Source organism: Nanorana parkeri, unplaced genomic scaffold (genome assembly GCF_000935625.1).
Source record: "Nanorana parkeri isolate BGI_ZX_2015 unplaced genomic scaffold, ASM93562v1 scaffold56, whole genome shotgun sequence".
Taxonomy (NCBI): Eukaryota; Metazoa; Chordata; class Amphibia; order Anura; family Dicroglossidae; genus Nanorana; species Nanorana parkeri.
This window is the reverse complement of record NW_017306324.1, coordinates 2,146,173-2,171,766: the sequence shown is the minus strand read 5'-3', so window position 1 is coordinate 2,171,766 and position 25,594 is coordinate 2,146,173. Positions and strand designations below refer to the sequence as shown.

General features: G+C 45.6%; 1 protein-coding gene across 1 annotated transcript; it reads left to right on the top strand.

The window, feature by feature from the left end:
• The first annotated feature begins 553 nt into the window (after positions 1-553).
• Positions 554-21,152, top strand: CRELD1 (cysteine rich with EGF like domains 1). The gene is made up of 11 exons (XM_018576099.1): positions 554-685; positions 5,571-5,723; positions 9,575-9,657; positions 10,638-10,748; positions 13,346-13,437; positions 13,524-13,700; positions 14,331-14,426; positions 15,365-15,445; positions 17,974-18,069; positions 19,537-19,680; positions 20,740-21,152. The coding sequence occupies exons 2-11, from the start codon at positions 5,592-5,594 to the stop codon at positions 20,958-20,960; spliced, it is 1,233 nt and encodes a 410-aa protein (XP_018431601.1). The 5' UTR covers positions 554-685; positions 5,571-5,591; the 3' UTR covers positions 20,961-21,152.
• Positions 21,153-25,594: the final 4,442 nt, after the last annotated feature.

The window sequence follows — 25,594 nt, the reverse complement described above, 5'->3', positions numbered from 1 at the left end:
AGTCTCTCCAGGGCTACAGGATGAAAAATGTATTCCTTCGTTCATTCATAGAATCAGTCTGAAGTGTCAGGTCCACTTTAATAATACACCCGGCGCCTGGCTGTCTTTACCGATTGGTTTCCATACTTCCAATCCATCGCTGACCCTGAACACGTCTGCACACCAGCAGATCTAACAAGACTCTGACATCACTTGCTGCATGCTTGCTTCAGGTCAGCGATCACACTGAGGCCATCAGATCAGTCAGGTAAGTAGAAATTTCAGATAAACAACAACAATTGGAGATCTTTCCCGTCGTTTCCCCGGGAAATGAGGGGGAATTTCTGTGGTTGGGGACACAGCCAGCAATAAAAACCCAACAAAGGCTCCAACCCTTCCTCCTTCTGCCCAAAACTAAAGAAATAAATACAAATGATTATTATTATACGGGATATATATAGCGCCAACAGTTTGCACAGCGCTTTACAATATAAGGAAGACTGGCCGGGTGACGTCACTGCACATGGCCGCCTCCCATTGGCCGAGGCGCCCCTCCAATAGCAGACGTGTCTTGAGCCAGCTGGGTGCTCGCAGTGCGGAGTGCGCGGTGCATGCTGGGAGCGGCGCTGGACAGAGGCAGAGCCGGGCACAGGGGGGACATGCTGCACCCCACACCTGTATAGGGGACACCCTGACACTGCTGGAGGTGGGTATAGTGGGGGCTCTGTGTCCATTGCTGAGCTTATACATGGCAGCTGCGGGGCATGCTGGGAAATCTGGGTACAGGCATTGTGGTCAGGGCTGCTCCTGGATGGGGATTGGTGGATCTGTGGACACAGGTATGTGTTGGGGGTTCTTCTCTCAGGGCCCAGCACATGACACTATGGTAAAGCGTGCTGTAATGCTCCAGATAACATACAATAGTACATGCATTTTTTTGGGGTGCATTCAGCAGCCCATTCATAGAACACAACACATGTCAATGCATGTAGCAGTGTGAGCTCGGCTTTAATGCGCTTCAACGCGCTGAAAATCATGGCTGACCCATTTTTGCCAGTGCTTTGCTACATGCCGCATGTGTAATTGCATCTGTGCCTTATGGTACGTTAAAGGTTCATGTTGTTTACTTCTCTGATGTACATTGGGGGCTCATTAGGCCCCGTTCACACCTTTTACCGCATATCAACGCATGTGCACAGCTGTGCACTACTAGGTAATGCAATGACCTGCCTGAGTGAACGAACAGATTGTCCGGGCAGATCCTCGCATTACTTGGCTTTGGGTAACCTAAAGCTGGCTGTACATACTCACCTGATCCTCAGAGCTGATTGGCTCTTAGACCGGCCCATGAAACATCTCTCCCCCCCGGCTCCAGCGGTCTAAGGTCCCTGAGCCTTCCACATTCTATACACGATTGGGGGGGATTGATCAAAACTGGAGCAGACAGAACATGGCAACCAATCAGCATCTCTCTTCAGTTTGTTCAGGTAAGATTTGCTGATTGGTTGCCGTGCAAATCTGCTCCAGGTTTTATAATTTCCCCCCAGTATAATGGACATGAGGATGCTGAAAGACGTACCATTGCTGCAGCAGAGGGGGAGACAGGTAGCCCCACTGCAAGAGCTAAGTACAGTTTTGCCCAGAGTTCTGCTTCAATGCTGCCGTACTAATGTGCCTTATGTCGTGCCTTACATCAAGACAGGAATGGGCTGCCGGCGCACTGAAAATGGTACATGCATCTATTCGGACCCCACAATGTACATCTGTCGGCAAGGTGCGTTGGGGTTCCATTCCCAATGAATGGCACCTCAGCACACAAATGCATGGAATGCAATGAAATGCATGGTATTGTGGTAAGCCGACACTGTGGATGGGCCCTTAGTCTATCTTTTTGTACAATCTCCTTTAGGCCCCGTTCACACCGGGGGCGGATCTGCCGACTTGAACGACACCATACATTGCTATGGGGACTGTTCATGCGACCGTGCGGCTCCCCGCGGTCCGAAACGCCTGAGTTGCTCCCTGACCCTTTTTTGCTGCGCTGATCAGTGCGGTTTCCATACTGCTTTCAATGGAACCACGCTGTTCAGCGCAGTTTTGGGCCTTTTTAATTGCGCTTCAGCGCTGAAACGCAAATTAAAAACACCCAAAACCGCCGTTTTAAAATCTGCGCGGAAACCGCGCTGATCTGCAACTACCCTGGTGTGAATGGGGCCTTAGATCTTCCAATAACTATGCAGTGCTAGAGCATGATTGGCTGCAGATTGGGCTGTTTAGCTCTGCCCTCGTAATACATCATTTTGGTAAGTCTTGTGCAGAGATTGGACGCTCAGATTGTTATGATTGTGAGCCGGTTGTACAATCCGATTGTAACACATGAGGTGAGCTTTGCACTGAGACGGATGCAGCAGGTGAGACTATGGTGGTCCGGGGATCAGCACCCCAGCAGGTGACGCGGCTCTAGTATCCTCCCGTCTGTATCCGGCATGTCTGATCCTTTGTGTACGTGAGAAACAATGGCGGCTGCATGCCGGCGTCTAATGTCACGGTGCACATCTGTTCCTCGGCTCCCTTCAGACTCCGCTCTCCTAATAAATACTTAAATAGCAATTTCCTCCTCTGCCTCTGAGTCCGCTGAGACCTCGGGCTGTCCTCGCCCAGCAAGCAGCCACACAGCGCTCGCTCAGGGTGACACTAAGCCCCGGTTGTACGTGAGGGGACACTGAATAATAGGAAAAGGACGTCATAGATACAATGGGGGGAATTTATCAAAATCTGGAGCAGATTTGCACAGCGACCAATCAGCTTCTCTGTCTCATTTTTAAATCTTACCTGAGCAAACTGAAGGGAGATGCTGATTGGTTGCCATGGGCAACTACTCCAGATGTTGTCTGCTCCAGTTTTGATAAATTCCCCCCAATGTATAAAGTTTCTGCTTACCCTGTCGTCATATTTCCTATATACTGGAGGGTTCAATGTGAGCACGCTGTAGCAGAAGTTACCTTCAGTGAAAACCGCATGTCTGACCAATCGGTAGATCCAGGGATACAGACGAGGGCAAGGTGTCCTCTGAAATACTAGAGATGGCAGGCAGAGCTGCCCTATGATTGGCTGTCTTCGCTGTCAGTCAGCTCTCCTTGCTCCTCTCTGCAGTGGGTGGGAGGCAGGAGCTTCCTGTAATAAAGACCGCTCGCTGTTGCTCTCTCTCCTTGTGCAGGGCGACTGGTCTTGTCCCACCCCCTCCTGTAATAAAGACCGCTCACTGCTGCTCTCTCTCCTTGTGCAGGGTGACTGTTCTTTATTACAGGAGGAGGCAGAGACAAGACCAGTCACTGTTCCTTTCTCTGCTTGTGCAGGGTGACAGGTCTTGTCTCTGTTCCCTCCTGTAAGAGCAGCAGTGACTGTTCTTTTATATCTCCTTGTGCAGGGTGACTGGCCTTGTCTCCGCCCCCTCCTGTAATAAAGACCGCTCACTGCTACTCTCTCTCCTTGTGCAGGGTGACTGGTCTTGTCTCCGCCCCCTCCTGTAATAAAGACTGGTCAATGCTGCTCTCTCTCCTTGTGCAGGGTGACTGGTCTTGTCTCCACCCTTAGTCTATCTTTTTGTACAATCTCCTTTAGGCCCCGTTCACACCGGGGGCGGATCTGCCGACTTGAACGACACCATACATTGCTATGGGGACTGTTCATGCGACCGTGCGGCTCCCCGCGGTCCGAAACGCCTGAGTTGCTCCCTGACCCTTTTTTGCTGCGCTGATCAGTGCGGTTTCCATACTGCTTTCAATGGAACCACGCTGTTCAGCGCAGTTTTGGGCCTTTTTAATTGCGCTTCAGCGCTGAAACGCAAATTAAAAACACCCAAAACCGCCGTTTTAAAATCTGCGCGGAAACCGCGCTGATCTGCAACTACCCTGGTGTGAATGGGGCCTTAGATCTTCCAATAACTATGCAGTGCTAGAGCATGATTGGCTGCAGATTGGGCTGTTTAGCTCTGCCCTCGTAATACATCATTTTGGTAAGTCTTGTGCAGAGATTGGACGCTCAGATTGTTATGATTGTGAGCCGGTTGTACAATCCGATTGTAACACATGAGGTGAGCTTTGCACTGAGACGGATGCAGCAGGTGAGACTATGGTGGTCCGGGGATCAGCACCCCAGCAGGTGACGCGGCTCTAGTATCCTCCCGTCTGTATCCGGCATGTCTGATCCTTTGTGTACGTGAGAAACAATGGCGGCTGCATGCCGGCGTCTAATGTCACGGTGCACATCTGTTCCTCGGCTCCCTTCAGACTCCGCTCTCCTAATAAATACTTAAATAGCAATTTCCTCCTCTGCCTCTGAGTCCGCTGAGACCTCGGGCTGTCCTCGCCCAGCAAGCAGCCACACAGCGCTCGCTCAGGGTGACACTAAGCCCCGGTTGTACGTGAGGGGACACTGAATAATAGGAAAAGGACGTCATAGATACAATGGGGGGAATTTATCAAAATCTGGAGCAGATTTGCACAGCGACCAATCAGCTTCTCTGTCTCATTTTTAAATCTTACCTGAGCAAACTGAAGGGAGATGCTGATTGGTTGCCATGGGCAACTACTCCAGATGTTGTCTGCTCCAGTTTTGATAAATTCCCCCCAATGTATAAAGTTTCTGCTTACCCTGTCGTCATATTTCCTATATACTGGAGGGTTCAATGTGAGCACGCTGTAGCAGAAGTTACCTTCAGTGAAAACCGCATGTCTGACCAATCGGTAGATCCAGGGATACAGACGAGGGCAAGGGGTCCTCTGAAATACTAGAGATGGCAGGCAGAGCTGCCCTATGATTGGCTGTCTTCGCTGTCAGTCAGCTCTCCTTGCTCCTCTCTGCAGTGGGTGGGAGGCAGGAGCTTCCTGTAATAAAGACCGCTCGCTGTTGCTCTCTCTCCTTGTGCAGGGCGACTGGTCTTGTCCCACCCCCTCCTGTAATAAAGACCGCTCACTGCTGCTCTCTCTCCTTGTGCAGGGTGACTGTTCTTTATTACAGGAGGAGGCAGAGACAAGACCAGTCACTGTTCCTTTCTCTGCTTGTGCAGGGTGACAGGTCTTGTCTCTGTTCCCTCCTGTAAGAGCAGCAGTGACTGTTCTTTTATATCTCCTTGTGCAGGGTGACTGGCCTTGTCTCCGCCCCCTCCTGTAATAAAGACCGCTCACTGCTACTCTCTCTCCTTGTGCAGGGTGACTGGTCTTGTCTCCGCCCCCTCCTGTAATAAAGACTGGTCAATGCTGCTCTCTCTCCTTGTGCAGGGTGACTGGTCTTGTCTCCGCCCCCTCCTATAGTTTTCTGCAGGCAGCCTGTGGTGGGTGGAGCCTGTTTGGGCCCCTCCTGCAGCTCTGCTGTCTGCACAGGCTACGTGCAGCTCAGTGATGATGTCACTGCTGCTTTTACAAGGTAACAAAGGTGTACGTAAGGTGGATTTATATCCTATGTGGCTATTCAGGAATATATTTAAATGTTTTTGTGCCATAGTTCATCTTTACTTTTTTTCCACAGCGACACAATCACTTTAGCAGTATTATAAGTACTCAGTTTTTTTTTTTTCTCTTTTCATGATGCAGTTCACTGCTGTTGACTGCAAGATGGCTCTTCGGTCAGGACTGATGGAGTTCTTTGTCGGGACGTTGATCTTCCTGTTGGTGCAGTCCAGCATCAGTGCTGCCAAGCAAGAGCCGTGCTTGACTTGCATGAACTTGGTCAACAATTTCATTAAGGTGAGAGATTTCGTTTGCTCCTCCCCAGGTCATTAGTTACATTTTTGTTTGGGTGTCCGTTGTCACTGGAACCAAATGTGATGGGAACTCCAAATTTTAGAGTTGTCACCAGAACAGGAAGTGAGGGGAAATCTTTCAATGGGGACCCTTGTTCCAGTGACAACGAAGAGGAGATTTCCCCTCACCTTGCAAACATTGCTTCATTTCCTGTTGAGTTTCTGGGATAGAATGTGTGAGGAAATCCTCCAAGAGGACAAAGCGAGCCAACAAAGTTAGCTTCAGATACACTTAAAGGAGAACTATGAGGTGAGTGTTTGATTTCCATTAATGCTCATAGTTAGAGCCGACGTGTGACAATGAAACTGTCACACGTCGGCTCTATTGATGGGAAGTGAGCAAACGCATGCCGTCGCTCGCTCACTTCTCCATCTCCCTGCAGAGAGCCGTGACTGTCAGTCACCGCTCCCCACAAGGAATCCCCCCCCCCCCCCCCCCCCTAGGGGGGACATGATTTTCATGTACAAAATGTTCCATAGTCATAGGAACATTAGCAACAAACTCTTTGAGATTAATTCCATAACAAAGACTGGAGGACACCACCTAAAACTGGTAGAAAAAAAAAAATCAAACACAAGGGGCGAAGGGGGTTCTTCTCAGTTTGCGCGGTTAGGGTCTGGAACTCGCTTCCTCAAGCGGTAATTTCCGCAATGAATCTGGAATCATTCAAGAAGCTTTTGGACGACTTCCTGAGAGACCGAAATGTACAAGGGTACAGGTACTCTTAAGAATGAGAACACTCATGGACCTATACACACACACACACACAACAGGTTGGGCTTGATGGACTTATGTTTTTATTCAACCTCAAATACTATGTAACTATGTAACTGAGAAAAAAGAATGTGTCTGTGGTATGTTCAAAACTAATTTTTATAAGCATATAAATCCCCATATGTTTATTCTAAGGAAGAGCAACAACCTAAATTGGACTTCCAAGTCAGTAGTATGATTGTATGTTAGCAACAAAAAACGACTGAAAATACACCATAGTAGGGAAAGTGTTAATGTAAATATGTTATGCATTAAAAGGAGAAGATGTGAACCAAGCATGAACTCAGGAGTTAAAGGAGAGCTATGAGGTGAGTAAAAATCACTCATCCTCATTGTTCGAGATCAGGAAGTAAGCGATCGCATACCGTCGCTCGTTCTCTTCTCGATCATCTAACTGCAGACTGCGGGGACTGTCAGTCACCACTCCCCGCAGGGATTCCCCCCTCCCCTCTCCGATCCGCTGACTGGAGGAACAGACGGTGGAGGAATGGGCACAGCTGGCTCTGCCTCTAGATAGGCAGAGCCAGCTGTCTATCAGCCAATGGGGTGGATCCCGACAGTATTGTCGGGATCCGTCCCAGCTGTGGCGCTCTCAGTATATAGCGGGCAATAGCTCGCTATATACTCATCTTTGGGTCCCTGGAGGAGGTTAGTATATGTCCTCCAGTGACCCCCCCAAAGAGAACAATGGGATAAAAAGGTTACTCCTTAGTTCTCTTTTAAAGGATCCAAGGAAATGCTCTATTCTAATTTTGTCTTTTGTAGTTGTTAGTTGTTTGTAGTGTATTTTATTTGCTGTTTTGTGGGTAATTATTGTATTAGTCTGCAGTATATGAATTGTCTTTTTTTTTTTTTTACACATTGACAAAGAGACAGGAGCTGGGAAATACCATAACTCTGCCAGGGCTGGCTACATCAGATCCAAAACTTTATTAGTTTTGAGTAGAGTGACGATGGATTAGAAGACCTGTCGGGTTTTTATTGCTGCCTGTGTCCCCGTTAGGGGACACCATCTCTGTTTGTCCTGGTGACTGTTATCCCTGAAAGGGAAAGATAATCCCAAATTTTGGATTGCCATCACAACAGGAATAGATAGTATATCTTCCAATGGGGACACTAGTTCTGGTGACCACCAGGGATTTCCTTCTCTTTGGAGGGATTTTCTCTCACTTCCTGTTGTGGCTATCGCACAGGAAGTGAAGGGAATTTTCAATGTAACGCTTACATTTTTAAATGATGGCAAAAAAATAACTGACAGAGGTTATAACGCTCCCTTACTCTATCCAAACGAAAAAATGATTTTGGCTTCAATTCATTCCTTGTTGTGCACCCTGGCAGTGCTGTGCTGCCTCCTCCTTTTCATTGACTTACAATTGCCTGGAGGTCAGAGCCGGCCTCCCATATTGATGATGTGTCTTGTAACATCCAGAAGATTTGCTGTACAGGTCAGTTGGTTTGTGCGTGCAGTCTGTGTACAGCCTTAGGTCCTCTCTGTATAGGTGATGGCTGTGTGCAGAGCTCTGTATTCTTTATTTGCATGACAAATGTTGAGGCTGAAAGCCAGCAGAGTCGCAATCTAATCGCATAAGGTGTAGCCATTCATTTTTATTTTCAGCTGCTGCCATTTTATAGGCATTATATGAATGAATCTTACTATCAATGCCTAGCAACACGTGGGGCCGGCTTCCTAGCCAATGGCGGGGCCGGCTTCCTAGCCAATTGTGAAGCCCAGAGACGGGTCATAACCCACCGCCCGGCTTCCAGATTGGAAAAGAACCCGGCTCCATGCTCACTCAGCATTGCCGGTCAGGGGGAGCTCTGCCTCTGACCGGAAGTTCTAGTATTGGAGCATTTGGGCGAGCAGGAGTACTCACCCAAATACTCAGTATCGGTATCTGTGCATCCCCAGTCTCTACTGCCGCATGCAATCTGCATCCTCACTGATCACCAACTGTAAGTGAAGTAGTTACAAGATAAGTCCCCTAGAGAGTATGTTGTTTTTTATTGTCTGATGTCGAAACTCTAAGGCCCCGTACACACCTGAGCGTTTCACCGCACGTTCCTACGCTCGGTAAAACGCGCAACAGGTGAAAACCCATGTTTGCCTATGGGCATGGTTCTCACCTGCGCGTTTTACCGCCCGTTCGATCACGTGGTAAAACGCCATGCGCCCAAAGAAGTACATGAGCTTCTTTTGGGGCGTATTAACACCCGTATCCCGCTGTTATCAGCCGGATACCCCCTCGGAAACTCGCGTTTGACGCACGTTTCTTTTACCGCAAATCGCGGTAAACGCGTGTTTCCAATACGCCAATGTGTGAAACCAGCGTAAGGCCTTGTTCACACCAAGCGCGGAGCAGGTCCAGAGCAGAGCAGTTGCAGACCGGATCAAAACTGCGTCCAATGTATTCCAATGGTATTTTTTGCTCCAGTTCACATCGCAGCGTGCAGATCCAGAGCAGGTGAAAAAACTGCAGCAAGCCCTATTTTACCTGCTCTGGATCTGCAAACGCATTAAAAACGCATGCAAATGCCTGGAACGCACTGAAAGCCCATGTTAAACTAAAAAAAATGTTTTTGTTTTTTTAGCCAAACGCATCTAAAAGACTAGCGTGCGTGTGCATAAACCTGACCGGATCTGCTCTGCATTTGGTGTAAACAAGGCCTAAGGGATCTTTTTCTAACCAGTTTGCAGAGCCAATCGCCCTCCAAACTTTCTTAAACATTCGATCAGCTGCAAAAGCGTGTTTAGGATGTCCTGCCGTACTCCTTACCGAAGAACCCCTGAAGGTGATTGCTGTAGTGACAGCGGATGGCACTGCAGGCATCGAGCGTAATACAGAATGTCTCCAGCACTCCAAACAATGCGCTCAAGTGTTTGTCCTTTTATTGACGCACATTGTCACGTTGAAGCAGCGTTTTGGGGGCGCACAGGGTCCCCTTTATCAAGCGCAGTGTGCCTGATGTACTGAACATTGAATGCTGTATATCGGTTACATTTTCTACACCTTCTGCTTTAGGGCATCGAGAAGACAGCTGGACATAACTTCGGTGGAGGCAACACAGCCTGGGAGGAGGAAAAGCTAGCCAAGTATGAAATCAGGTAATTCAGAACTTTTGATTGAAAGTAAGGCACACGCATTGGCGCACACTTTAATTTCCAGGGACAATAAAACAAGCTTCTTGATTGGCCGGTTTGACTGATATCACCAACAACTGATAGTTTGAAGGCCGGGCTTTTAGGTTTTGATTAGATGGTTGAGGATGGGCCTAGTTACTGCGAAGTTGTTGGGAAGATACATAAAGTGGGCCTTTCAGTACCTTTTTATGATCCCGCATGAATACATTTGTGATATTGCTACATAAGCAATAAATCGACCTCTGGAAGGGGAGAGGGACAAAAAAGAACCAAATCTTATTAACTGGAGGTGTACCCCGACTTCAGAAGGATCCCCGACTTCGGGAGGATACCCTCAACTTTCAATTCTATATCTCCTAGTGAATTCCTGATATGTCACAAGGTACTGCAGTGTTATCAAAAAGATCAATTTATCATTAAAAAGCACTCTTTGAGCTCCACTCCAGTGACTTTGCCAAGGCTGAGATGATGTCACCAGTCTGCTGCAGAGAGGAGGAAGCATTTCCTCAGTCTCCTTTCCCCCCCAGTGATCAGACTGTGCATTGTAACTTTGTAACAAGTCAAAAGGCTGCAGCACGGGCTGATCTGTGTCAGACACGGCTAAGAACTGCACGGCCACGAAGATGTATATGGTTGTGTCATCTCTGAGTTGGCATCTCAGTCCAGGAATTAGATGATAACCCTGGATGATACCTGAACAAAGATGGCTCAGTCCTTCTGGAGAGAGAAGTAGATGAAGGCAATGTCAGGGAGAGTAGTGTGGTCTCCTAGGTGATGAATATCTGGAAATGTTACACTTGGCATCTATGCACTGAGCATGAAAGTATACCTGATGATGGCTCCTCTTTAATATGAGAACTGGAGGGACTCAATATTAGTGGATGAGAATTTTGTCTGTTGTAACCTCCTGTGATTTTTTTATTTTTTTCTTCTTTCTTTGTCAGTGAGACGCGTCTGGTGGAGGTGATGGAAAGCGCTTGTGATAATTCCGACTTTGACTGTAACAAAATGCTGGAGCAGAATGAGGAGCATTTGGAGAATTGGTGGTTCAAGAGGTGAGGACCATCGTCATGGAGAAGGGTATAGAGCAGGGGTGGGCAAACTCCGCCCCTCCCGCTGCGGTGCAACTACAAATCCCATGAGGCATTGCAAGACTGACAGTGACAGGCATGACTCCCAGAGGCAGATGCTTGATGGGATTTGTAGGTTCACCACAGCGGGAGTGCCGGACATTGCCTAACTCTGGTGTGGAGTGATTACTGCCATATGGGCTGATCATAAAATCTTCTCTTTCTATTGAAAAACAACATATCCAGTTATATCTTTTTGTCTCTCTATTGGCACTCCAAAGATTCCATCTGTTTAGTAACCGTGACCCAACGTGGCGTTTTAGTACTTGGAGACATTCTTATCTGTCCCCGTGCTGGAGGAGCTTGCAATCCTTTGTCCCTACCGCACCACTGTAGTCCCCTTGGTGGGCTGATATTGGTAGAAGCTTATTGACCTGCTGGTGTGTTTTTGGGTTCTCAGAGGAAACCCAGCGCCGTGATCTGATGCTGGCACCCATGGTGGAAATAGAACTGAGGCCTCCAGTGCGGCAAGGCAACAGACCGGACCCGACCCAATGTACTTCCCAAGGCTTTTGAGTAGAACTCGGGAGGCAGCGGGTCATTCAGATTCTGTATGCTCAAAGTGCATTTCAAAGAAACATGGAGGCTGTCATTGCTGTCCTGTGCTAAAAATGCTAGCGGCTTGGCTATCATACTGATCCAATGTGTTCCTTATTGTTCAGCCCGTGACCTGGGAGAAAATAGGCATATGAGGAGTTCTGACTTCTACCGTCTTTGCATGTTACCCGTTCTTGGTTGGTGATAAAGACTTGTTGGTGGTTGGTGATACTCCTCTCTTTATAGGTTTCCTTGAAAGCATATTTAAACTAGTAATGCACTAATACCGGCATTTCGGTATCGAGTGCGAGTACCGATATTTTTTTTTTGGGCCAATCGGGAAGCCTGATCCTGATTGGTTGGGAAGCCGGATCCATGCCCCCTCGTCATGAGGTGACAAAGGAAGAAAGAAGCAGGCTTCCCGGCCAATCAGAAAGCCGGAAACGAGTGACGAGGGAGCACATGGAGCCAATTCCTGATTGGCTGGAAAGCTGGGCAGCGTGTAATGACGCGTTGCCTGTCTTCCTGATACCGGACGTATCGGGCTAAGCATCAGAGCATTTGGGCGCGTACGAGTACTCGCCTAAATATTCGGCACCCATAACGATACTGGTATCGGTGCATCCCCAATTTAAACCTAAGTATCCTCATGTATCACTTCCCTCTCCCTTTTTAAGCTGTAAGCCCTCAGGGGCAGGGCCCTCCTTCCCATCTTGTCTTGAATTGTATTGTGATTGTAATGTCTTCCTTATATTGTAAAGCGCTGCACAAACTGTTGGCGCCATATAAATCCTGTATAATAATAAAAGTACAACGTTAAATATATTGCAGCTGACTAGTCCTTAGATGTGGTGGCTGCATTAGTTTTCTATTTCAGGCTTTTTTTATTCTCCTTTTATGACTTGGTGATCCTGCCTGTAACACACTTCTTATTCTAGGGTAACAATGCTCACTCCTCCACTGTATGGAGGGAGCCGAGGTTGTCACCCTGGCCTGCTTTCCTGATTTGGACTATAAACACATCCTCCTCTCCATTACATAAGTGGGAGGGGGAATTTGTAATTTTGGAAGGAAGATTGTTGGTGATTTCAGTTCAATTCACAGGAAGTGACAAGGACACGGCATTTCTGGCAAGATCAACAGTTCTATTCTGTGCTTGCTGCAAATGTTCTTAGCCTGAATAGGAAAACTAATGCAGCCACAACATCCAAGGGCTGGTAAGCTGCAATGTACTAAATGTATGTTCTTGTGTTTATATATTGTTAATGTGGACGTGTTTTAAGGGACAGCTGTGTCTAGGGCTGCAACAACTAATCGACATAATCGATTATAATCGATTATTGAAAAAGTTGTCAACTTTTTCAATAATCGATTAATCGGCTTCCGATCAGTTGGCCCTGTTCACGGCTCCACACACGCTGCGCGCCGCACCTCCTCCCCACCTCGCGCTCGCCGCTGCCAGACCCGCCCGCCCGCATCCACGCTCTTCACGCCGCATTTGTTGTATCCCCCTATAGCTGGTGATATTCTGCACTACAAATCCCAGCAATAATACATTATACAGCGCAATGCAGAATACTGCCAGCTATAATGTACTATTGCTGGGATTTGTTGTAGTCCTCTATAGCTGGTGATATTCTGCATTGTGATGTATAATGTATTATTGCTGGGATTTGTTGTCCTCTATAGCCGGTGCCATTCTGCATTCATTGCTGTATAAATTTACACTTTCCTTTTCACTATATTGCACACCACACTATTTTTTTCCACCGCTCCAAGCTTGCTCCTGTGATGGACTACAATCTCAATACAAACTAGTAGTCCATCACTGGAGCCATTTTTAATTTTTTTTATTGTTTATCCGATTAACCGATTAATCGAACTTAATAATCGGCTAACTAATCAATTTTGAAAATAATCGTTAGCTGCAGCTCTAGCTGTGTCATTACCTAACCTGTGATTTTCCTCCTCCATCTGATTACTAGGCCGAAAGATCACAGTGACCTCTTTGAGTGGCTTTGCATGGAAACCCTGAAGTTGTGTTGTCCACCAGGCACCTTCGGCACAAACTGTACACGTGAGTAGTTGCCCACCTTAGTGGATTGTATCTAGAGGAGTGCAGATTTCCTGTAGCTGGTGGTGATCTTCCTTCTCTTGCTACAGCTTGCCCGGGGGGCACCGAGAAACCCTGCGGCGGTCACGGCAAATGCGATGGCTCGGGGACGAGATCCGGCGCAGGAACTTGCGACTGTTACCCTTCCTACGGTGGCCCGCTGTGTCAGGACTGCGCTATCAGTTATTTCGAGCAATCCCGAAACGAGAGCCACCTGGTATGTTCGGGTATGTAAAGGGAAGATAAAGCATGTTCGCACCCAGCTCTTACCTTTTTTTTATAATTAAAGTGTGTGGTGTGTGTGTGTGCATATATATTAGTGTGTAATGTATATTAAAAAAACTAAGAAGAAATATAGCAGAAGTAGGCAACCTTTGCACTCCAGCTGTTGTAGAACTACAAGTCCCTTGAGGCATTGCATGATTCTGACAGCATGACTCCCAGAGGCATAGTGGGTTTTCTAGTTTTACCACAGCTGCAGTGGTAAATACTGTATAGTTTATAATTCCTTTTCATCCAGCAGGGAGAGTGTTGCGCTCCCATTTTTTTTTTACACATATCTTTACCTACTACTGACAAAAGCTTGCTGTTTACAGATCTCTATAACTCAAGCTGAAATTTTACACACAAAGGTGAATGAGTCTGAAAAGTGGCTCCTCTATCAGATGGCGCAGTCCAAAGTTTCAGCAACAAACGACTTGCTTAACAAAGAAATGTGGCTCTTCATAGTACATTTGGTCAAAAGCTTTGTCTGTAAATTCCTCTGGGGCTAAAGAAGTTGGGCATATGTGTGTATTGTTCTTCACTGGAAATGCCATGCTGTGTGACTCTACCACTTTTATTCTTGTCTTGAACAGAGTGCTACAAGGCGTGCAGCAAGTGTCTGGGCCCGGGGGGAGATCAGTGCCTCTTGTGCAAGAAGGGCTGGATGCTGCATGAAATGAAATGCATTGGTAAGTACTAAGAATGGCAGGTATTCAAGCTCAAAGACCAAATTAACATGCCATTTAATCCCCCCCCCCCTTTAAAAATAAATACATTAAGTACAATTAAACCTTCAGGGTTTTTTTTTGCATATATCTACTGCTAGCAAGCAGTAGATAAGTGCAAAAACATTAAAAAAGATTCTTGAGCGGCCGTGCAGGATGATGGGGCGGGTGCATGCGCAGTACAGATCTTCGGCGGGGAGAAGAGGAGACACACAGTGGAGCTGAATGCACGCAGCCGGGAGCGCGCACGTCAGACAGACACCTGCCCTCAAGGAGCTTACAATCAAAATCCTTACCACGCATGCATGCATAATACAATTAGACAGGAACACGTTAACCTTCCAGCATGTCTTTGGAGTGTGGGAGGAAACCCATGTAAGCACAGGGAGAACATGCAAACTCCTTTCAGATGGTGAGGATGCAAAGCAAACTAAATGACTTGTAAAAGTTCATACTAAGTCCAGTAAAAGTTCATGTATCCTGAGGACATGTCAGATGATTTAGCCAATACATAGTCCATTATACCCCCACTCATTGCCAGCACTCAAGCCCTGATGAAGGGGGAATTGTGAGCCCCTGAAATATGTTGGCTATATCCTCTAACTTGTCATCAAAATAAACATTTATTGGACTGGTATAAACTTGTGGAGCTCTTGTCTTTTATATATTGTTTTGTGACCACTCCCAGGGCTCCCCGATTGACAGAGCGGCCTCAAAGAACTGGATGTGGAGCTAGTTTTTTACCTTTTATTGGGTCCAGCGCACCTTTTGTGTCTGGAAATGGGCATTTCAAACGTTTTTAACTTGATTCAAAGCCCTTCCTGCTGGCATCTGATGTTCATTGCATGCACTTTTACAGCTACAAACAAACTGACAATCTGTATCTTCTTTCTTCTTGACAGATGTTGATGAATGTGGCACTTTGGATCGCTGTAAATCAAACCAGTTTTGTGTGAATACAGAAGGGTCCTATGAATGTCGAGGTCAGTGATGTGTCAGATCCGGGGTTCTCCTTTTGGTATAGCAGAGAAGGCAGGCAGTGGTGGAGGCAGATGTGAGATCCTCGGCATGCAGCCTGTGGCCTCATCCCATAGAGTACATTCAGCGCTTTGTTATTTTTCCCTATGATAGGTTTTTTCTGGACTAAAATAGAAGTGGAGGGAGTAAAGACAGTTGAGGTGGTTGGTACATGTTAAAGAATAGCTCCAGGCAAACAAAACAAAAGAAAACTTACCCTTGCAGTGGGGCAACCCCACACTGCAAGGGTTAAGTGCTCATTTTGTCTAGTGGGCTCAAGTAAAGCTGCATTATTCCCCTGATCCTCAGTCCCATGGCATTCAGTGCTCACCTCTCCTCTGTTCCGCTCCGGCTATGGACTGTGTCACAGCGTGCTCATATCTAATGCAGGTCAATGGACCTGAAATAGATGTGATGACATCATTGGTCCTTTAGATTGCTGGAGCCCAGGGGAGAAGAGGCTGCAGGGACCAGTCTAGTAGCGCGGTGGAACTGTGGACCAGGTGAGTATATCTGCTTTATTTAAGCCCCCTAGACAAGATGAGCACTTAACCCCCATGCAGGGGGTGACCCCAATGTAAGAGTCAGGTGTTTTGGGGTTTTTTTTTGTAAAGTTCTCCTTTTTGACTTTTATCTAATTTTCTATCTCAAGGCAATTTATTTTGTGGTTGTGTTTTTTTTTGTTTTTGTTTTTTTGTATGACATTTTCCGTTTTATATTTGACCTGTACCTTTTTTAGTGATTCCCATCTGGGTAAACCACTTCTGAAAAGCAGTAGATCACACATCCACATGTCATCATCTAGATCAGGGGTAGCCAACCAGTGGTCCTCCAGCTGTGGTGAAACTACAAATCCCATGATGTATCTCTCTCCGGGAGTCATGTCTGTGGCTGTGAGAATGTTGCAATGCCTCATGGGATTTGTAGTTCCACCTCAGCTGGAGGACCACTGGTTGGCTACCCCTGATCTAGATGGTAGTGACAAATCCTGCCTTGACCTATTATAAAATATACAGTTAAGCTGGGAAGCTGGTTCTTTGTCCCACCCCCTTGTAGTCCCTGTTGCTCATTAAAGCCACCCCTCATATTCAAGAGGACCTTCACTTTAGAAGTTGTACCCAAAAAAGGCAAACAGAGGGCCAAGGACTAGTCATTTGTTTTGTCTATAGGCTCTGCTGCTGATTCGTTTTCCCCATGACTGAGCTATCCATGCCTTTTTCTGCCTCGGTGATGGGGCAGCCATCTTGATAGAGAAAGGGAATTGCTTCCTCATGTTAGAGCTGCTGCCCCTGATGAATGGTGGGAGAGGTGGAGGAGGCACAGATCCGCAGAATCAGGGGGGAGATCCTTGCACCACAGGTCCTCAGGTACAGCTTCCCCTTCCAGCAAGGTGACCAGTGAGCTGCACAGCAGTGACATCTCCAAATCTGGTGAGACTAGGCAGGGGCAGCAGTGACTTTGGATATATGAATATACAGGTGAAACTCGAATAATTAGAATATCGTGCAAAGTTCATTTATTTCACTAATGCAACTTAAAAGGTGAAACTAATATATGAGATAGGCTCATTACATGCAAAGCAAGATAATTCAAGCCGTGATTTGTCATAATTGTGATGATTATGGCTTACAGCTCATGAAAACCCCAAGAACCCCAAATCCACAACCTCAAAAAAGTAGATTATTACATGCAATCAATAAAACAAGGATTGTACATAGAACAATATCGGACCTCTGAAAAGTACAAGCATGCATATGTACTCGGTACTTGGTTTGGGCCCCTTTTGCAGCACTTACTGCAATTACTTTTGCACAATATTCTAATTATTCGAGTTTCACCTGTATACTGCTATGTAAGCCAGGCAGTGCTCTGCTACTTTATCAGGAAGAAAGTAAGACCAAAGGTCGATTCTTCAGGGTACTTACTGCTAATGCACAATTACCATTTCTAGATATTTTACATATAATACAGCAGAACTTCACTTTTTGAGTTCAGATTCACTTTGTTGGGAACAGTAATGACATTAGGGAGGGGGCAAAAGTGATCACTTTTTTTTTTTGTAGCTGAAGTTGGTATTTTTAATAATAGAGTGTCTCAGGTTTTCCTGTTTTGTGTGATTGCCTTACTTCCTTTCTCAGTAGTCTTCACAGAGCTTGAGGTCAAGTTACAGGAATTTTATTTTTGGGGAACAATATTTGTATTTTATTTTTCTAGCGTTCCTCTTGCTCAGGTGGTTAGATTCAAAGGAGATGCTCCCACTTAGCAGTTAGTTTATTAGGGCATTATAAGGGGTACGTTGGTATCTTCAGACCAGGAGCAGGTAAGAATCTGAAATGGAGCGTGCCAAAATGCTTGCAATCAACATAATCTAGGTAGTGGGGGATTATTTTTCTCAGTTTTTCACGTTGTTATATGTTACATTGCCTGTTTAATCTGCATTACTTGATCTTATAATTTTATTTTTTTTATGCCCCTACTTGTTTCTAATTTCTAGAGTGTGACAAAGCCTGCATTGGTTGCATGGGATCTGGTTCTGCTCGATGTAAGAAGTGTAACGCCGGGTACTACCGGGATGGGGCCCGATGTCTGGGTGAGTGCCAGGCCCCCTGCTGCATGGAGGGCAGTCTGCTCAGAGATGTCAGACATTTTTATTTGTATCTTGTCTTTCATTTTGTTTCCTTTCTCCAGCCTGGATTTAGTAAAGATGCTCAGTTTTTGAGTGACCGCGTTCTCATGACCATTTAATTCAGAGTGCAAAATATCTAACCTGCTTTCTGGATTATCACTATGAGAATAGTGTACTTTTACGGTGCGTTCAGATGGGTGTGCGTGCCATATAAAGACCCAATCCTAGAAGGGACAGGTGCTGCATGTAATTGTGCACTGCAGCCTTTTCTTCCCTATGAGAGGCCGAGGCAAACCCACTCCTGCACATCCAGTTCCGGGTGCCCGCACTTGGACGCAAGCTGTCGACATCCATGTGCAGGCACTCGAACCCACACAGATGTGCAGGTTCGGGTGTGTGTGTGACTGCATTTAATTGCTGCAGCCTCATCCTCCCCTAGGGAAGAACAGGCTGCTGTACACAATTGCATGTAGCACCTGTCCCTTCTGGGATCGGGTCTTTTTTATGGGCGTGCACGCCTTTCTGAATGAGCCTTTAAAGACCTGTCGCAAGATGACGTTGCAGCACTGATGATGAATGGAAAGCTTACCTGTCACTAGATGGTGCTGTATCACTGATATTAAATGAATCTCTTGTCACTAGATGGTGCTGCAGCACTCCTAATGATTCATGTACATTGTTGTCAGCCGTGCAGCACTCATCTGCAGTCATGCTTTTTATTGCAAAGCTTTGACTTATTGTTATTAATCATTTTATATATTGTCATCTCCCATAAGCTGTACAAAGTATGATGTAGATCTGCTTTGGGGTCCTCTAAATGATTGCTAAAACATTGCACAGTGTGCACCCTATTCGTTTTAACTTCACCTCCTCGTTATAAAGCCTTCTAAAAGGATCTGCAACTGATTTTATAATTACTGAAGCATGGCAGTTTTGGTTCAGTTTTTGGCACTGCGGCCTTGCATTTGCAGGGGGTGTCTGAATATAATTGCATGTCTTTGTCTGTTTGGGGTTTCTATGTTCTTACTGAGTTTGTGGGCTTCCTTTGGTGAGCCTATGAATCTGAAAGCCACCTGGTTAGTCGTTCCGATTCCTTTTATATGACTGTGCTAGGAACATCAGACCTTCAAAGGAACCAATCATTGGGGGAACAAGGCTGGGTGTATCGGCTGCACTGGATGACTTTTCTGTGTTAGGGACCACCATGTAGTATATGGCATTATAAAGATTACAGCTCTGGAGTGTAGACCATTAAAAACAAGTTGGGTCCTTTTTTAAGTTCCTGCAAGGGAAAGTAATTGATATGACCGTCTCTGTGTTCTCAGTAATACTGGAGAGAAGCAATACCTAGTTATGCTATTGTCAGCTACAGTCTTCTGCTGTCTTTATGTAGTCCATAAATTTGTTTTAATGTTCACCTTTCTCTTCCAGACGTCGATGAGTGCGACACCGAGCTACCCAAGTGCAAAGGCTCATATGAAGAGTGTGTGAACACGGAGGGCAGCTACAACTGTGTGTGCGAGAAGGGTTACTCCAGAGTAAATGGCATGTGCCGATCCACTGATCAAGGTAGGAGTGTCATACAGAAGAGCTTATGCACATTTCTATAGCTCGTGTAGCTTATTACCACGGGCCTTGCCTGGATGTTACTTTACATAGGATGACTATGTTGATGCAGTGCCCTTGATATGGCAATTGGTGTTGTTACACCGGTGCCTGCTTTTGCAGACTGTACAGTGGAGTGACATGCAGCTGCTGCAAGTCAGTATGCTGCATCTCCACCTAAAGTGCCAGGGAACCTCAGCCAACAGAAGATTTAGTTGCTGCTTTTGGGCTGAAAAATGAGTACGCGAGCAGAAAATATGCAATTGGACTTTAACCTAAGGCTAATCTAAGTACAGTAAACTCTGTTATCTGGTGTTCAACTAACCAGAACTCTCATCTAACCAGAAAAAAAAAATCCCCTTCGTACTCCGTTTTGCTGATCTGCGGCATGTATTATCCTGGAAATGATTGTGTTTATTTGTCTTAATTTTGCTTTTGATTACTGCATTTCAATATTAATATGAAGTCAGTACAGAGTTTATGGTATAGTATGGGGTATGGCATTAGTTAGACCTATTTTTAATAGTAATTCTCAAGTAGGGATGCACAGATACCGGTATTTCTGTTACGAGTACCAATATATATTTTTTGGTACTCACCAATACCGATACCGGAAGTCCCATTGAGCCGGGTGTCGCGTCATTACACGGCGCCCGGCTTCCTGATACAGGAAGTATCGGGCTAGGCATTTGGGCGAGTACAAGTACTCGATACCCATACTAGTATCTGTGCATCCCTACTCTCAAGCAAGCAGAAACTACATTTATTCCGGAGTCTACCAATCCCCGTGGATACCGGATAACTGGGAGTTTATTTTGTTCAATTTCTTTCATTGATACTTGTCAGGTCTGCCCAGATGATGAATGTCCCCGTCTCCTTTCCCCTGACACAGAAGCCCTGTAACCATGAGATAACGTGTACACAGAAGGCTTGTAACAAGCGGTCAGATCAGGTTCCTCTATTGTCATATATGTAGGTCGCCTCAGCATTGTTCAGTATTGATTATTTTCTCTGTTCCCATTTGTGTAGATGATTCTGAGAAAGGCTTTTTTGATGACATCACAGACGACGAGGTGGTGGTCCTGCAGCAGATGTTCTTCGGAGTTGTGATCTGTGCTCTAGCCACTCTGGCAGCCAAGGGAGACATGGTCTTTACCGCTATCTTCATCGGGGCAGTGGCCGCCATGGCCGGATACTGGTTCTCGGAAAGAAGCGACCGGGTCCTGGACGGGTTCCTGAAAGGCAGATAGCTTCTCAGCGATGGGGATACAGACGTGTGACGGAGGGAATATTGTGTACAGTGCTGTTCCTTTGCTTTACAAGTGGGCACCAAAGAGTTTGTATCAACCCTGCTGTGAAGCAGAGAATGCTTATCAAGTCTTTAAACCAGGCTGATCTTAGGATAAGCAGCAACCCAAATTAGGTCCTCCTTTTAGTTTAAAAGACTCCCCAAGTACAGATCGAAGCATCATCGTCCTGAAGTCCAGCAATTGGCGGATAAAAATCGGTTGTGAATATTCCAAAACCTGGGAAGTTTTACATTTTAAACAACTATGAACCTCTCGTATGGCCACCTTGGCTGCAAAGGCTTTGGGTAGGATTTACAAAGGAGCTTTACATGGAGCCTGGCAGCTTAGCACGGGAGTCGGGTGCTTCATTAATACACGATGAAGACCTGGCCAAGCTGTCCAGAAATTCATGATTTAGCACATTGTCTACCACAGACCGAGCTGAGCGACTCTTTGAAAAGGAATGGTCTGCGGGTTCTTGACAAAGGCCTGTGTGGCTTTTGTGGTTTTTCTCTACTGGGCAAAAGAGTCTATAAACTATACATTGGCTTATTTGTAGCCTGTGCTATGGGCAGCCCAGCAACGCTGCTATGGATAAAGATAATGGATTTGATTAACATTGACTGGAGTATGTTGGTGGCACACAGAATGGGAACTTGAAACTGTGACTCTGCTTGCAGCTATTGGACAGCTGACCTGAAGCTATCTGAGAAGCCACTTGACCTACCACTTTTAATAGAGAAGGGTATAAGCTATGCCTTTTGCAATCCGTGGCCTATTTTAATTCCCCTTTTCTTTTTTTCTTTTCTCTTTTGTAGTGTGCTGTGGGCTTCTGTTTTTTCACATAGGCTTAAAGTGTAGGTAAAACCAAAAACATTTCTGGCAGATTGAGATGGAGTGAGGAAGGCTTGGGACCCCTGTCTGCTTTTAGATGCTGTGTCCTCACTGGAAAGTTTGCTCTCTTCTGTGTCCTGGTGACCATTGTTTCCCACAGAAAGTGATGGGAAATCCAATAGTTCTTGAGCTGCAATAGAAACAGGAGGTGAGGGGATTCCTTCCTGGTGGGAACACACAAAAATAAAATTTGACGGGGTCATGTTAAAGCCCGATTGAATTTATTACTGTAATGCAGTTAGTCTTATAAATGGGTCTCTGTTTTTATCTGCAGCAAGGGTTACAAACTGCACATAGAAGACCAGGGAAGGCTAAATATAAGCAGTTTAAACTTCAGCTTTCAGAAGCCAGACCTGACTAAGGTTTTCCCTATAACTAAATATCACATTTTGGTTAGACTGACACTCTAAAATACATTATTTCAGTCATCGTATGCAGCTCAGAGGGTCAGGATTCAGAACGCATGCTCATGTCTACCGCTTTGTAGTGGCAGCTTCTTACTTTAGAAAGGCCCAGCATTTACATCCATCACTGAGAACCATAGAAGGCTCCATGTTGCCCGAGCTTGCTTCAAGTGTGTGTGTGCGCGCGCATAGATATTCTTAATGGCTTCATCTAAAACCAGATTTAAGACTGGAAAGCCAGGCCGTTTTATGGCACTTTTAATCCGTCCGCAGTTAGTTCAGTTTTCCTTTTAGAGGATGCTCGTGGTTTCAATTTATGTCCTTTATCCTTCCTTTATGCTGGTTGCTTTTACAGGAGAAGGATTGCAACAGAATTGAAAGACACATTTATTGAGGCTTATCTTTTCTTATTGTTGGTTATACTGTAACAAGGCAGAATCCAGAGCTTTAAACTTGCAGCATGTTCAAGTTTTAAAAACCACAATGACATAACACTAAGGGGCTGATGTATAAAGCTGGGCAAGGGCACATCACGTGGCATTACCACCACTAGATGGTGCTGAGTGTTATAGGAAATCTCTATGCTCCCCGGCCTCATCTAGTGAGCTATGATACTTATTGGATAAATACATTTTGATCTGGATACTAGGTGCCACACCCCTGTTGTTAATAGTATGCAAAAACGTTAAGGAAAGAAAAGTGGGGGTTTGGAAGCACCAACAAATGACAACTTCAAACAAAAAAAAATATATAAAAATGTATATTTTTATTAATTGGTATAAATCTTAAAATCGGGGGCTTAATGCCAATAGTAAAAACAGCTAATTGGGTAGATAGTCCCTAGAAGCTCTTTCCACATACGCAATACACTTTCCATTTACAGAACGGAACAATATTTGTTCTGTAAATGGAAAGTGTATTGCCTATGTGGAAAGAGCTTCTAGGGACTATCTACCCAATTGGCTGTTTTTACTATTGCCATTAAGCCCCCCATTTTAAGATTTATACCAATTAATAAATATACATTTTTATATTTTTTGTTTGAAGTTGTCATTTGTTGGTGCTTCCAAAACCCCACTTTTCTTTCCTTAAAGTTTTTGCGAGCTATGATACTTACCTCCTGATACCGGAACGTCCGGTCAGAGGGAGATCTCCCTATGACCAGCAGTGTCGGGGGAGCATGGAGCTAGCTTCCTTTCCAATGAGGAAGCCGGGCGGTGGGTTATAACCTGGCTTCCTGATTGGCTAGGAAGCCAGCTTTATGTGTTGCTCAGCAGCCTGGCTTCCTAACCAGGGGCTGCCATTAAGGGGCTGATGTATAAACTAGGGATGCACCCATACCGTTTTTCGGTATCGAGTACCATTTTTTTTTTTTGGTACTCGCCAATACAGAGTACCGGTGCCATGTGCCCTGATTATCAGAAAGCTGGGAGGCATGTAATGACCCACCTCCCGGCTTCTTGATTTGGTCAGGAAGCCAGGCTGCCTAGGAACAAGTGAAGGAAGCCGGACGGCACCTCATGACTTGCCTGATCAGAAAGCCAGGCTGCCTCTGAAGCCGGTGTTCTTTCGCTAGAACACAAGCTTCACAGGCAATCAGGAAGCCGGGTGACTGGTCATGGCCTGACTTCCTGATAATCAGGCACTGTTACTCAGTATTGGTGAGTACCGAAAAAAAAAATATCCGTACTCGATACAGAAAAAAACGGTATCGGTGCATCCCTAGTTTATACATCAGCCCCTAATGGACCTCCCATGTGCCTCTATTCCCTTATGTTTAGAAAAAAGGTTCAAATACATTTTTGGACACCTATGAGAGCAATATAAAAGGCTGCTATAACTGAGCTCTCTCCTGAAAATGCTTTTTGCTCGGCTTCAATACTGTGAACTCAGGGCTCCTGATGTGCATACCTGTTGGGTCAGTGGCGCAAAAAGTCATAGAATCGGCGTGAGAGCCAGGTATTTGTAGTAGAGTCCCGTGTGCACATACACTAAACAGATTTGCTCTCTAGAACACTGTGAAGTTCTAAGGGTTGAGGAGCCTGGAATAGTCTTTGAATGTTGCACTATGATTTGTTGTTCTGGTATATGCAAGAATTTTGTGTCTTATTTACTATGTAATTTTTCTGTATTAAGTGTGAACAATGGTAGTTTCCCCATACTGAAGCCTCCATCTGAGCCTATAATTAGAGACCCATTTACACAGTCTAGACATGACCATACTGTGACATTTATAATACACTGCTATGTGCTTAATATCTTCATCCAGGACCTGGAAGGAAAGGAAGCTGCATTCATTCTAATCAATGGGGCACATAAGCTTGCTACAAGAAGGAAACATGTCACATGATCTGTTCCGGGTCATGTGACTTTGCTTTTCTCCTTCCAGGAGTGTTCCTTTAAGCGTTATGCAGAGGGAAAAAAGGTGGGACATTGAGGTCTCCACACTGCCCTGCTTTTCATGTGGGGGTGGGGAAATAAAATATACATACATCCTGAGGAGTGTGGAGAGTGCAAACTGTGATTCTTTTAAAAATAGGCCCCTTAGGACTGCAAACAGCTTGCTGCATCTTTCATCAAAACTCCCTGTCCATAGTAAAAGAAGATGTCAGTGCCTCTGTTGTAAACTTTGAAGATGAATTGCTCCACAATGCCTATAACTACAGAGGTGAATGAGGTCTTGTGTTCAAGTGATTTTGCTGCTTGTTCCGAGTGTAAATACCGAATATGCATAGTCTGGGCACAAGTTCACTTTAAGTTGCTTACAAATAGAAGACGGGGACCAGATGTGCACATATGACCCGGCTACTGAAATGTTTCTGATGAAGGCGCTTTTTTATGAATGGGCCAGTTTGCATCATGGGTATCTGTGTGTTTGTTCCTATGGAGAAAGACCGAGGTGTCTAAAGTAGGGGGACGGTTATGATGGAAGCTAGGGATGCACAGATACTTTTCGAGTACCAGTGCCAATACTTGGCAATTTCATGAGAACTACCAGGGTTGCGGCGGTTGCAGCTGGGACCGGGCTCTGGCCCTCCACCACTGTCCTGAAATCATTTAGTCTGTATTGTTTTAGAAAAACTGTCACATGACAATAAACAAAAATGTATCAGTACTCGTACTTGTAAGTACTCGGCAAGTACCAGTACTCGTACTCGCAAAACTGGTATCTGTACATCACTTTATTTATATTTATAAAAACAAAATCATACATTAAAACAGAGATGTACAAATCCCTGGAGCTCCGTGTGCTCCTTACACATGACAGCTGCCTCCTAATTTTTGAATTTTTCTCTA

Coding starts and splice junctions, on each gene's coding strand:
- CRELD1 (XM_018576099.1), top strand. CDS start 5,592: ATGGCTCTTCGGTCAGGACTGATGGAGTTCTTTGTCGGGACGTTGATC. Junction 10,749..13,345: donor GAGAATTGGTGGTTCAAGAG/GTGAGGACCATC, acceptor TCTGATTACTAG/GCCGAAAGATCACAGTGACC. Junction 19,681..20,739: donor ATCCACTGATCAAGGTAGGA/GTGTCATACAGA, acceptor CCATTTGTGTAG/ATGATTCTGAGAAAGGCTTT.